We start from the raw sequence: 15,131 nt of genomic DNA on the forward strand, positions 1-15,131 counted from the left end.
CACCAGCTTATTTCGCTGATTTTGAAGTGTGGAAAAAATCCAGTGAGGGTGTGTGCACACATGACTGATGGAAATCAAACCTCTGAAGTGCAGATTATTTTAATTAAAGCTAGAAGAGCATGTAATATGCAAGTTTCAGCCAGAGAGTTTCCATTCTGATCTTTAATTCTGTAGTGATGAAAATACGTTTGAGTGCCTCTATTTAGCTCCCACACTGAAAGAATTACAAATTATCTTTTTTTTTTTTTTTTTTATTAAATGGCAGGTGGGACACTACTGACCCTAAGCAACAAAAACCCAATTACACACAAAAAGAACATAATGCAAAATAGTATTTGGCTTCTATATATTGTTTTTCACTTGCAAAACCCTCAAGAGATCCCCTAAAGACTTCAAAAAAAAGTGTACAGCAGCTTCAGCATTGGGAATCCAGCCCACATCCCTGCTCTCACCCCAGTCTCCTATTCACTGAGCCACACCAGACCCAAAATATCCTATGGCACGTACCTATGGCATGCGTGCACTAAGCCACCAGCAGCTTTGCATTTGGTACACGAGCACTTTCTCCGCCTGCCTTGTGCTTGTAAGGCACCCACCGAAGGCTTCATTCACATCAAAGCAGGTGCAAAAATCCTGTAGCAGGTTTTGTGTTTTTGTAACAAATCGCAAAGCAAACAAGAATGCTATTTCTCTCTTAAAATCACCTGGTGTGTATGAAAAGGGCAACTAAACAGGGTGGATGGGGGGTGGACGGGAAGGTTTAGCAAACAATACTACTGTTGTTTTTTTTTCCCTCAGCACAGCTCCGCTTTCTTTGAAGGAGGATCGAACTTCTAGTAGCGGTTACGACGCGCATGTGAACTTGCAAAACACAGTCCTACAAGCGATCCTCCAAATTCTGGGAGGTGCAAAATAAATCACGTAGCAGTTTTACCCTTTCCACCTTACAATACTCACAATTACCATGAAGACTAAGAATATAATGTGTGTTAGTAACTAGATCACACGTTTGTTCCCACAACGTATTCATTTTATTATATCTGTTGACCTATATTAGTGAAATGATGCAAGGATTAAGGCTTTAAACATCTTCAATGGAAAGTGCTATTTTAAAATCTGACGCATTTTGGCAGTTTCAAGTGCAGTAAAGTAGAGCTCCGCCAACCTCCAGCTTTATCACGACTACCTCTCTTCTACCTCAGCATTTTTATCCAGTATTATTAAAACCATGTGGAAAAATTTCATATAACTGCAGTCTTATACCCATAAAAGCCTGAACTACACGAAACTTATCTCCATTTATCTGTTTGCATACTTGTATTTGAAAAAAGTTTTGTATTCTTGTGTGTTCTTCAATCTACCATTTAGAGAAGCTGATGTTTCATTTCACAGTTAAATTCATTACTTGAATCTTGGAGACATGAACGGTGAGGGAAAGAAAGAAAACATCTCACTTTAAACTCCTCTTCTACAAGCAAATTTGATGGTATGACTTAAAAGTACAGAGATCTGAAATCTACTTCTGAGCATTTGAAACTTCACATCTTTTTTACCTCTCTAAGAAGATATTAGTCAGGGTTAGCATGACATTTTGAAATGTCACCATCCCTGTCTCAAAACCAGAAATTTTAGCACACAACAGATACCTACCTGCTTTAATGCAGAAATGCATTCTGTGTGATACCATATTGTAAAAGCCTCTGTGCAAATCACCTCGGGAATCTCCTTCCCATCCAAATAAGCAGGGACTGCTAAAACAGATCTGAAAAACGTTATTTTCTCAGTAAACATCTTACAGAGTAATTTCGGTTTTGCTAGAAGGCCAAAGTTTGGAAAAAGCAGTAGCACAAGCCAGAGAGGCACTCAAACTCCACACCCGATCTGTGTGCAACACCAGAACAATGGCACTCACAGGAGCCCTCTCAACCACCCCCTCTAGCACAACTTGATTGCATCAATATTAGTATTATGTTGATGCAGATGTTCAGACTGGTTGCATAATTGCATGGAGTACCACATGAGTAAATACATTCTCTATGCTACTGCTGAATTTGCAGGCAAACATCTAGATTGTTTCAAGAGTTTAAAATCATTATTACAAATAACATTCAATCTGAAAAGCACCCACAAAAGGAATTCATCTGTTCTCTTCTTATCAAGCCCCTTGATTTGCTAAACTACCACTGGCAAGTTGTGATATTTGCTTAAAACACTCCCTAAAGTGCAGGGTGACTTTTTAGTCCTAAAAGTCTTCAAAGAGGGCGCTAATACACTTCTGCAGCTGACATGCGTTTTCCAAAACATCGAAATCAAAAAAAAAACACAAGTTACCATCACTGCACAGACATGGATTTTCACTCATCATGAAAGGAAATGAAAAAATGCCATAATTGTGCAGCATATAAATACTGGAAGCGATGATCAAGAGTCTTCATCAGCTGATAGATATCTGGCTGTCACGACACAGAACGGAAAGGATTTTCCCAGTCACCGAGTCTCTTGCCATTTTTGTAATTAACCTCACATTGGCTTGTTCCACCGCACCTAAAACCTGTGGTGGTGAAGTAACTGGAAGTAGCTCAGTAGTTTTCCCTTCTGTAAGTTTATTAATGGTTGATTCCTAGTGCATGTTCCTTTGTTTTATTTGTCCTTAAGACTTATTATTTCTTCACATTCCTGCAAGATTCCCTAATCACACCACTATGTATTCCCAGCAGTATTTGCATTTCTGCCACTAAAGCAGCACTGTCCCTATTCCAGTCTGAATTTATCCTTCTTGCCCATGGGAGCTCAGAACTGCACACAATATCCCACTGGAGAACTACTGCCCCTGCCGACAAATAATTTTCCCCCCTTTTCTGATTTTTCTGTGCTTAATGTGAAACCAGAATTACGTGTGCTTTAGCAGCATAACACAACATTGCATGATTACCTAGTTCTTGCTATGCCTTTTCGAGCAGAAATCCTTATTTGTCCCTATGCACTGTCTGTATATTCAATTGTGCACCTTTCCTAATTCTTCATTTTTCACAGTTATCCATCCTTCAAATACCAAGTACAATTTCTTCCCAGTAGTGGCAAGGTCCTCTGATTTTTTCTTTTTACCTGTATGAATTTATTTTCTGTGCTCTTACTTTTTTTTTTTTTTGCCAAAGAATTCATGGAAAATAAAAGTAAAATAATCAATTTCTAGCTTTTAATGAAAAGGCATGGTTTTGTGTGCTGATTGACAGCATGCTGAGTGACAGTCAGTGGTATCAAAGATCAAAGAAAGCACTGGAAAATTCACTCTTTCTTCATCGAGTATTCAAAAACTGAAGTAGCCATTGCCAAACGTGAAATACAGTGAACAACAAGCTCTGCTTCTTGCTCTAAAATTGTGCTTTAACTGACTCACTGGATGCGCTTAAATTCTCAAGGTAGAGGAATGTATGTGTGTGTGTGTGTACCTGGCGCTATTCATTAGCATTGAAATAAGTTTAGTGAGCACTATTTCAGTTTCTGAACAATTTAGACCAGATCTGTTTTTTTGTTTTGTTCTTGAAGTTGCAGCATTTCAAAGTGAAGTATTTAATTAAGCCACAATGCACCTCCTGTTGCTATTGTTATTCACCCACTAAGCAGCAGAAAGTATAGAAATGTGATTAGAATCAGGTAGCAAAGACTCCAGTTCATTTTTGTGATGTAGTCCTTTTGTTTAGACACATCACCTAACCAGCTCTTTAAGCAGCTTTTGCTTCTTAAGTATTAATTAAATGCTTTGTCACCCCATGACAAGAATCCTTATTTAGCTGGAAATAAGGACAGACTCAAACTTTGTTCTATTTTTTTTTAATAAAGTTTAAATAATTTAATAGGAACGAGTATGTTTTAAAGCCAAGCTATTTGTTTGTTTCACGCTAGGCCTTTAAAGTTGGATTTACTAGCAAATAAGGGCCACGAGAAGAGCACTCTCTACTTAAACTGCTGGTGTAACATGCATTAAAATAGCCAGCGACCTACCCCAGTTTACCTTCAAATGAAGGAAACAATCTTTACGCTTTTTAATGCACTGCCTCTTATAACATCATCCTGATTAATGGAAAAATTAATTCTACAAAAGACTTTCTTTTCCTCAATATGAAGACTACAAAATATTTGCTTTATCCACTGGCAGGACTTTGAGATTCTCCAGAATATTTAGATGTGCCTGCCTATGAAAGTTTATAAATGCCAATCCAGCACCATACCAGAAATTCCAAACAGAACTGGAAATTAGAATAATTCAACCAAATCACCCCCCTATAAGAATATTATATTTCAATTCTGCATAAACACAGATCAGCATGTTTCGTTTCTTTTAAAAGGTTATTCATGACCTGCAGAATACAGCATATGTTTATTTCCCTATTACTTTTTTTTTCCCTTCCTTTTCCTTAATGCCATTTCCTCATTTACATTTAAAACACGATCTAATCTATTCTATTGACATTTTTCTGCCCTTTGGGCTTTTCTAGCCTCAGTTCTATCCTCACCCAGAGAGATCCCTCCCCCATGCTTCTAAAAGAGTTTTTGTTTGTTTGATTGATTTCCATTTTGTTCTTTTTTCAGCAACAGGTAAGCATCCTCCCATAAAGGGAGAACAGAAAGAAAGCAGAATGAGAATAACAGTGGCAGTTATCGTGACATTTGCAAGCCAAAATTTTAAGTAGGTACTTCAACAGCTACTCTTTTTGATAGAGAAATGTCATGCTTTCTTTATATTTGATAATATTTGACATACTTGATAATATGTCTACTATAAACATAGTCTCGTGCCACAAACAACCAGAAACTGCAGACAAAGCAACACTGCACATAGTTTGATGAATTCAACATAACACAAAAAACGGTAGGGTCCTAGTAGCAGCTGTAATGGTAAGAAACATTTAGAAAACAAAGCAACCCAGTAACCTAAAAATACATCTGCTAAAATAAGTAAAAATCTGTGCAATGAGATTCTAACCTTTCAAATTTCAGATTGATTGCCCAGGGACCACAGTAGAAAACTAAACTCAGATGCAGGGAAGTATTAGCTTGGAAAAGTCTCAGCTTTCCAAAACTCAGAATTATTAAAAAGTAATACATCTGTTCATCATTCTATGATTTAACTGTTTTCTGTTCTATGGGAATAAACAGCAGGATACAATAGTTTGCAACATCCGTTTACTTTTTTTTTTTTTTTAAACTTTTTAAACTAATGTAAGAAAATATTCTCACAGAAAAAAATTAGATGAAAACAAAGAAATGCCATGACAAATCCTGAGACAAATTATCCCACATCATTGCTAGTCTATGAAAACTGGTTGGAATAATAAACACACTGGAGTACTCAGTGACAGCATACAAATCAAAAGTATTTGTAAATTATTAAGTTGTGCATGTTTTTAAATGACAAAACATGCCATGGGTTTACTTTTAAAATCTCTCACTGCTTGTTATCAAAGTTAAAAGATCATTTGCATACGAATACACATACTGTAAACATGAAATTCTCATTAAGGAAAGATGGGTTTACAGTAATTTGATCTTTTACAAAAAGCTATTGGTAACTAAATCTCTCAGTGTCTAACTTTCTAGAAAATTAAACCAATGTTTCCACTCTCAAAGTTGAAACACTACCGCTTTAGGAAATAGCCCTGTTTATTTGTTAATCAGAAATACAATCGAGTGGCATATTTCCATTTGCTCTTCGGCTGACAGTTTCAGCTTCATTATATTTTACAAGAAAACAGCAGACTTGCAGAGGTCCTGTAAATTCTTTCATATCGCAACTGAAGTTTAATTACAGCGGTGAAGAAAAGCAGTGGTGATGCAAAATAAGATCAGCCCAATTGCCCTTATCTGATGATAGGATCTCTCTTCCTGTTTGGCTTGCAGCAGTGAGGACTTCTTGTTTTGCTTCTTTTTCTTTTTTTTTTCTGGTCAGGCTGCCTCTCTCAAGACTGACTGAAGCAAGAAGTTAATGTGTCCTTATAATTCCAGCTTGAGAATGATCCTCATACCAATACAGCCAAGGTTCAATCAGTAGGTCGGGGAATGATACTAATGTGAAGAAAATTATCTGGATAGCTCATGTGTTCGCTTAGCCACTGTATTGGTGTTTCCAGCATCGGCTCAATTCCATGAATCATGATTTGTGTCTTCTTCTCTCCATCTAATTCAAAAAAAGAGAAACCACTAGTATACCACTCAAAATCCACAGAAATATTAAACATTTACTTATACTTAATTTACAGTAGATTTAGTTGGTGTTACAGATTTCAACCTTTAACAGAACGAAAAGCAGGAAATATTGGTATGGAGAAAGCTGAGATTTGTATAATCTAAAACAGAAACTTTGCGTTTAAATAATTCCAAGAAAAAGTTGGGTAAAAATGAAACTTAACGAAAGCATCTCTCTTCTTCATTACTTGCAAGTTTTTTCCTATAGTGATTGCAGCTCGGTGTCAACACAGTTCAGGCATACCCATCTCTCCCAGATATAAGCCATACAAATTTTATGCAGACCATACTTAAGATATTAGGCATCTTAAAACTTACCAGGGAACTTGTATTTTTAATACTTTACATGCTTTCTGCTGAAAAAGATGGACTACATGTACTATGTCATACACATAACATATGTAATATTCCTGAAGTAATTTTGCTTTGCTAAGAATAATTTACTAAAGTCTCTAGCAACAGTACTGAGAGTTACTCAGAAGACTGAGTTGGCACCAGCTTTTTCTCGCTTAGTTTCATCTCTCGGAAAAGCTATGTTGGTAAATGATTCCCAGTATGACAAGAATATATTCTAAGAATATTTCAATTCTTTTTATTTATATTTGTCCCGGAGGATGCAAGTACTTTGATCCTTTGGTTCAAATGATGGGAACCAGCTAAAGCAGCTGACACAACTGTCACAAAATGTGAACTAAAAAAAAAATAAAATTTATTTCAGAGTCATGATATGAGAAGAGCATTTAGAATATGCTCCAAATAATGGTTGGGGTGGGGGGTGTGTGGAGAAAAGCAGTGACCTTTTTCTGTTTTTATACCATACTCTGGCATTCTCGCACAGACCTACCACAGTCAGTGCTCAGAAATATCACTGCCTTCCCTAACTGGCATTTTTATACCCCTGCCATCTACAGCACAGAACAAACCACTGTGCTGCCCAAGAGTTGCATGGAAAAGCAGAATCTACGAAGTAGAAGTACCATTACTGGCTCTGTCATTCAGCTCCTCCAGTTATAGAGTAATTCCTGTTTTATAACAGAGGTAAAATTTTGTTTGTGTTTGGTAGCCAAAATGATTTGACAGCTGCCTGAAAAAGTATTTGTATTTTAACTGGCTACCTATGCCAGCACAGCCTACATTATTCTAGGAACAATCATCCCTGAATACGCTGTTGACTTTATACCAGTAATAAATTCTACTGCAGAAGCTGACAGTTGTGTGTCTAAAATACAGCATTAAACATTAGTTACAGGTTACCTACATATAGTATCCTATTCTGTACAAGTTCTTGATTAAGTTTTTGATTAAGTTCTTGATTCTCTAGATGGCATAGTTATATATGTTATCATGCTAAATTAAGCATAAACGATTGCTGGTTTCTGGTTTTATTGCGGACAGGACAGAAATCACAGCACATCATGTAAAATAAACATCTGGTATTTCCAACCAAACCAGGTATTTATTGGGCTGAAAAACTACCACTCAGGAGTTTAAAAGCCAAAAGAAAAGATCTCAGCAACCAAGTTTTTATGCTGAGAAGCTGGCAACATCCAAATATTTTCAATATAAAGTAATTGCCAAAAATATATATTTAACACTTTTAAAATAAAATCAAATTTTGGGATTCCATAAATTGGCCACAAAGTTGGTAACAGGTATTTGCATTCCATAATATTAGTTAATTGCCAGAAAGAACTAATTTGCATACAGAGATGGCAGAAAAAATGGTATTAGTTTCCAGATTTCATTTACAGTGACTTTGCCACTGTAAAATGGGGGAAAACCTGCTGAGCTCTGGAGAAAGTTTCAACAAGAGTTAAACTATAATCACAGAGCATAGAATTTCGTGTTACGTGCCAATATAAGGAATGCATTACAGCAAAATTTGATCATATACCATATATTAAAATTTAAACATGTTACTCTGCATATTCTTTCCTTAAAAACAATTATATTTTTCCACTTCCTCCAGATTCAAATCCTGTCCTTAAATACAACTTGTAATTATTCACACAACTCTTTCATCTGTAAATTTAGTAAGAATGCTCTTATTAATGGGCTGAATGATGGAAACATTAAGAGTATGGTCAGGACAGAGTCCTCAGTTTTCTTCCTTTTCAACAGTGAATCATTTGCAATCACTCTGCACATAGACATTATCTGGTCAATTTAGTACCTCTAAAGTTTCACCAAAAAATGGCTTCTTTACTACTTTCAAAGATGCACTATAATGTAACGCCAGAATTTTTACAAATTAAAAGAAGATTAAGAGAAAACAAAAGATTAATTTGAAACCATTCTGAAACTATTCTGTTCATTTGAAATCATTCTGTTCAAACGCATATTGGCTATTACACATGTCCTTGTTAACTAATCGATGTGTATGAATAGTTTAGCCTTGGTCCAGATTGTGCTAGCCACTTACATGTACCTGAATGTTTTTAGCAAAAACTTGCACCAAAATGGACTAAAAACTTAAGTATTTGACCATCATTTCCTTGTTACTGTACAAAAAACTTATGAACTCTTTCCTTGACTTCTTTTACTATGTAACAGAACATTTTTGCATGCTTGTACATGTGTGCACTAACTTGATGCCTCTTGCTTTAAAATGAAATGCAGATCATCTGGGTGTTCCCATTCCCCTTTCCCTACCTAGCTGTCCTTCTCTCATACAAATCTTTTATTATGTTCCTCAGCAAACTGAGAAAGTCTGAGGTCAATGAAGTATTTATGGTGTAATTAAAGTCTACATCTCTGCATTAGCACTGTTTGTGCCTTAGTATTACCTCTGAGAAAGCATCACTTCTCCTTAATTCTTTTTTCCCCTTGAGGCTTGACTAAAGAGATCTTATCTACCAATTCTGTATTTACTGTAGCCTTCTTCCACAAAATCTATTGTTTTTACTTCAGTATTCTCCCCTCCTTGGACCATAAACTCTCACTTAAGTTGCATTTACCCAAACTTTCTTCAACTTCCATGTTGTGAGTAACTTCCCCATTTTGAATCACATCCAGAGAGCCTCTCCCATAGATGACTCCTCCATCTTGTGTAACAAAAAACTGTCAATGGCAAATACATTTAAAAAACTGCTGAAAAATACTCATTTTCTCAATGGCCGCCTGCCTAATTAGTACTGACCATTACCAGTCTGATTTGGGTTCTGGTTGACTTGTTAGCTTCTCATGAAAGCTTCATCCACCTGGTTTATATCTGTAACAGATCTGCATCATATTTTTCTTTCCATTACTGTTTGTAGGCTTTTAGGAGTTGTAGATCGCTTTGTATGCATCTTGACATACAAAGGATTGTCCTCTGCTTCCCTACCCCACATACAAGTTGCTGAACACAAAATATATTTAAATGAGTGGCATAAGATTTAAACGACTTAATTACATAGAAGATTAATGCCATGCCATCGGACCAGGCCTATAAAAATTAGAGCTAATAGCTTCGCTCATCTGTACTGCATGGGATTCAGACCTGGTAGGATCATAACTGTCAGTACTCATTTTACAATATGCAGTAATGTAATAGAAAAAAAAAACAAAACAGAATTTTCTTAAAAGCAGTAAATTAAAATCTTCTAGTCATCCCACTGACTTTTCTCTTTTTATGTCAAGATAGAACTGGGTTACGTGTTAGGTATCATATGACCTACAGATGGTTTCTTTTATTTTGTTGCAAATTAAGGAAGAAGATGAAGTGAAAATATCGGAAAAATGAAAGCATAGCAATAAATATTTCATAGAAAAATTTACAGTGTGTGTACATAGTAACTATTTAATTTTAGATCAGAATGTTTTTTAGATTACTGAACTGATGTACACGGGATAAATGTTGTTTTAGCATTTACAGAAAAGCTTCAAGACAAATTAAGTCACATTCTATCAGAGCAACCGTCAGAGGAGTAACTGATTTTCCTTTGCTTTCCTTGTGAAAATTCAAGAATTCAGAAGCCACTATAAGCCCCTGAAAGTCACTAGTGGCAAATGATAAGCAGAGATCATAAGGCTTGTTGGTAAAACTTCACAATGTTCCATCTGCAGAAGGCACACAGGCACATAACTATGGTTACCTGTTGCATACTAACAGGTTCTTGGGACATTTCAGATCACTTAATTTAGATGCCTTAACTCAAGTGTTGCAACACAAAGTAGGTACCTGACCAAGGCTAATAAAGCATGCCATGTCAGAAGTTTTCCAACTCTGTATAGAAAGCGGAGAGAAATTGGCAGCTCAGACGCAAAGGAGAGAAGCAGATGTCTGCCTAAGCACTCCTGATCAGGAAACCACCCTGATCCAGCCAAAGAAAGCACTGGTATAGGACTCTTGCAGATAGGCATCTGCTGGAAGGAAACAGGAGATGGTGGCTGTTGCATTTCAAAAGAGTCCTTGAGAGAGAGGCTCAAAGCGCTCCTCCGTCCTGAGGAAGCTTTAAGTCCCCTCTCCCTTCTTTAAGGGGAAAGCCCTAATGCAATATTTGCTTTTGCTGATCCCAAGCTTCCTCTAAAAACCCTTAGGGTTCAATAACGACGGGAAGAGGGAAGGAGGGAAGAAAGTAGACAAAGAAGAATAGAAAATATGCAATCTTCAGAGAAGGTAGGAAGACGTGTAATGTCATGGTAACAAACACAGGGTAAGGTTTTCTGTTTCCTTTAACCACATAAATTATCACTTGCAAACTAAAACACTCAAAATTAGAACACGAGAATTAGCTTATTCAGCATCAATTCAGATTGTTATACATACCCCTGATGCAATCTAAATACACTTTTTCTACTGAATCATCTTTCTATTTAGAAAGGAAGAAATAAAGATGATGGAGGGAAGAAAAAGAAGATTGCTTCCAAGATAAATTCAAGTGCCCAGGAACTGAACGGTGAGAAGGAACAATTTCTGGCAAAGGTGTGTATTTCAGCCTTTTTTTCACCCACATTAGCACCATAATAACCACCAGTGCTTCAGCTAGAAACTCCCTTTTACCTACCCAAGGTCAGCTTCTCTAGCAAACCTACATCACTGTGATACACCACTTAAAATTCCTCAATGGCATGAAACGCCTCTGTTCGGACTTGTGGCCTCTTAGCAAGCACCTGTCAGGGTAATTTAACTGGCTTAAATTCTTTCACTGATAGACACTGCAAGATATTCTGGATTTAGCAAGAATTTCCCTAGAGTACTTCAGTTAGAATCCTCCACGTGCAAGTCCTCTGCATAGCAAGTCCCAGAACCTGCCTGCAGTCATCAAGATGGACAATGCAGAACCCCCAGCTTCTTATTCAGGGCTGCATCATTTTCTAAATTGGCTTTAGAAGCCCGAAAAGGGAAAACAGTACCCTGTACTTCAAACTAGAAATTCAAATAATGTGCTTCTTGCATGATACTTGGCCACAGGAATACATTGGACAAGGATACTGAAAAGTATAGGGACTAAGAATAAACAAAGAAAATGTCATGCAGTAGCAGCCCTATGAATAATGTAACAGAATTAGTTCCCAGCATTTTCAGCTGTGAAATGGGCATAAACATTTGCTTGCTTATCTTCAAAATACATCATAGGTTCTGGATTACATGATACTAAAGGTATTCCCACCGATGGGTTATACCACACAGTAGAAAAACTCATCATGTGTTTGTGTTACAAGAAGCAGAGTTCTCCTTTTGTAGCTGTGCTATGGCACCTTCCTTTTCACCTCTCCTGCTCCTCAGATCACCAGGCAGCAGCACAGACCTTTAGGTGCAGGTGTCTTGAGCAGCCAGAACACTCCTTGACCATGAGTTTGAAGCTGGTGTCTCAGACATCTCTGAATCTGAAGAGACAGACTGACATCTTAATGGGGAAAGACTTTAATCTCTTTAGCATCTCTTAGGAAATTATTTACAGACAGAAAACCTTCAGTAGTTTGTTTCACACATAGTGGCAACTAAATCCATCGCTGACAGATATTACTGGCTCTATTTTTAAAACCTAAACCCAAAACTGAAGGTAAGTCCCTGGCAGGCAAAGGTGAAAATTTCCTTCTGACCACTAGATGTTTGATTTAGCACAAAGGACTGCATATGAAACTGTGCACGATGATTTCCAAAAGACTACACTGTTCAGCAAGCAAATAAATCCAAAGCTTCTATGTTTTAACCTGCAATCCCAGGTGGTAAGAAAGAACTGGAGAGTGGTTGGAGTCACCCCTCCTCTCTCTAGGGGGGCCAGGATGGTTACTTCAGGATATACAGAGGCAGCCCCAGACAAGCCTTGTGGTCTAAAGACCTGAAGTACTCCAGTGACTTGTGAACCAGAAGTAGAATATAAATATATAAATAAACAAGCATTTGATAAGCATGCTTTACTTTGTGTGCTTTTAAGTAGGTAGCACCCAAAACTGCAATACTGGCAGCAAGGGTTCAATTTGATACATGGATCTTTCAACTATTACCACTGAAACTAATGAACAGCATTTAGCTCTTCAACAATAACCTGTTCAAACTGAAAATAACTCCAACATCTGAAATTTAAAGTGCCAATGATTAGATACCATTTACAGCAAAGTAATTGTTTTCATTGCATGTGCTACAAAAATCACATATGCTCATTAAAATCTGTAAACTTAAAAAATAATCTGAGTATTTATTAATATTTTCACATTATTTTTATAACATTTACTTTAGCCTGATATTGTATCTTTTTTTCCTTTATAGCAGACTATTTCTTTGCTCAGCCAGCAAACCTAGATACGGAATGAATTCAACCCGTCTATAAATCAAATATTCATGCTTTGCTTTTCCTAAGTACCTTTTAAAAATAAATTAGTAGTTAAAACATTATTTCAACTTTGTCCAATTATAAACTCAAATCATTTTGGAACATTTCTGCAATCAATTTCTAACAAGTGCATGTGTAATACCAACCACAGTACAGAAATATGGTAAGATGTTCAGACTGCACAGCAGCAATGACCTCAACATAAACATCTCAATTACAAAAAAAGATAATGTTTTAAACAAATCTTACCTTCGCAACTAACAGGTACCCAATACCTATGCAATTTTATGGGGTGAAGACAAAAAAAAAAAGTTGAGGTTGGTCTCAGGGCCAAACGATCGGTGCTCGTTTGAATGAGCTCAGCACAAGTCCTTGAAACAGGGAACCCTAAAGGTTTCTTCAGAGATTCAAAATATTTAAGCAAGGATAAATTCAAGGTCTAAAGTCACTACACACATTCTATTGAGCAGGGCTTTTTACTTTTAAAATTGTTTAAATAGGAATATATATTTTTTTTAACCAATAAAATCTTTGCATTCAATTTTCAGGAGCTTCACACTAGTCTATTTCAACCATCACATCAAAGGCTCTTCTTACTCTCTGCAAATGACTTTAATGCAGAAAGGACCCTGCTATTCACAGTAGTAGGTACCATTGCCAGAAGTGACTCATTCCCACAGCAATCTCAACATACTTTCCACTTTGCCTTAACGATGCATAAGCTAACAAAACCCTTACTCCCTTCCCATCTCCTAATTTTGGGGGGTAATTATCAGTTTAAACAGAAATACAGATGATACGTTGGGTCACAACTGGCAAGATATGCTTTTCAGTAGACTCTGACCAAGAATGAGAAAACGCAAAAAAATCTGAGAAGCCACCTCTAAAATAGCCTAGCCACAACAAAAGGTTCCTTCTGACCTCAAAAATTTAGAGGCTGATGTGTGACACGATGGCACAGCACTGACTTGTCATTCCTGCCAACAAATCCTGCCAGCACTGGGGAAAGCCACTGATGCTGATTCAGGTGAAGAACTCACACACAAAACACACGTTCAATACACTAGTCAGAACAAGTCCTCTTCCTCAAAATTACTCTGTATCTGGAATAAACGTTGTTTCAAATACAAGAAGCATTTTGGAGAAGAACTTCAGTTCCTGGACATAATCCAACTGCCCAGTACAAGTATAAATTATCAGTTGGGTAGATCTTGTTAACCAGCAGCAATCTCTCTCTCATTTTAACCATTGGTAGTAACATGAGTACAATTGCTTAAATTGAAGGTTGCAGTCTTTCTAAATATGTTCACAGCTCTGGATATTTTACACAAGTATCTCAGACTGCTTTTAACTATGGCAAGTTCCTGGCCTCGAAGACAGCTAATGGTAAATAAAATCCAATGCTGTGTATTTTTTAAAAAAATCTCTTTTTAAAGGAACATTAAATTTTAATGGACTTGCTGAACAACCTCATGCAGATAATTTCTAACTCATTATTTTTATTTTGTTCTGCTCCAAAATAAACAGTTCAAAATATCACTCTCTCCCCATCACGGATTGTTTTACATCACATTTACATTTACACCATCTGGCTCAATTTCATCCTTCATGCCTTGATCTTACCAGAGCTCCCCATAAGAACTACGGCATCTTAGTCCAAAAGGACAGAACTGGACCTATATTAACTTCAAAGAAGGCTGTTCTTGCATAGTACCTGACTATAAAAGAGTAACTGTTCAAAACATCTCAAGTATTCCTCCACAGTGACACTACCATGAAGTCCACATTCACTGATTTTGAGCTTTAAATGTTTTAAACAGCTATTTCTTTACATAGTTTCAACACAGGCCAGTTGGTTTATCTCTATGCGATCTTGTGGCATAAGCATCCCCTGTTAGAGTTTCGACATTTGTAAGTTAAAGGAGAGGAAATAGTTTCCTTGTCACCGTTATTAGTATGATTACATTCCCTGGATTATATTCTAGCAGTCCTGGCTTTCTCCATCCTCAAAATGAAATTAGTTGAATATACAACATTATCATCTACATTAAGTATCATCAAATACTCTGAACAAACCAAGTATTTGGCATCACCCCTATTAATCATTTTCTTTATGCAATTTTTCCTCTC

At 36.7% G+C, this 15,131-nt stretch overlaps 1 protein-coding gene across 3 annotated transcripts in view; it reads right to left on the minus strand.

Moving 5' to 3' along the window:
* Positions 1–403: 403 nt before the first annotated feature.
* ATG5 (autophagy related 5) overlaps positions 404–15,131 on the minus strand; it is an 83,210-nt gene continuing 68,482 nt past the window's right edge. The window contains exon 8 of one of the 3 annotated variants that reach the window (XM_035564815.2): positions 404–6,175. In XM_035564815.2, coding sequence (XP_035420708.1) covers positions 6,039–6,175 — 137 coding nt within the window. In that variant the 3' untranslated portion in view covers positions 404–6,038. The remainder of the gene's footprint in view (positions 6,176–15,131) is intronic. The other 2 variants (XM_050709766.1, XM_035564818.2) reach the window with 2 other exon arrangements.

The sequence above is a fragment of the Cygnus atratus genome, chromosome 3 (genome assembly GCF_013377495.2).
Source record: "Cygnus atratus isolate AKBS03 ecotype Queensland, Australia chromosome 3, CAtr_DNAZoo_HiC_assembly, whole genome shotgun sequence".
In the NCBI taxonomy this organism is placed as follows: Eukaryota; Metazoa; Chordata; class Aves; order Anseriformes; family Anatidae; genus Cygnus; species Cygnus atratus.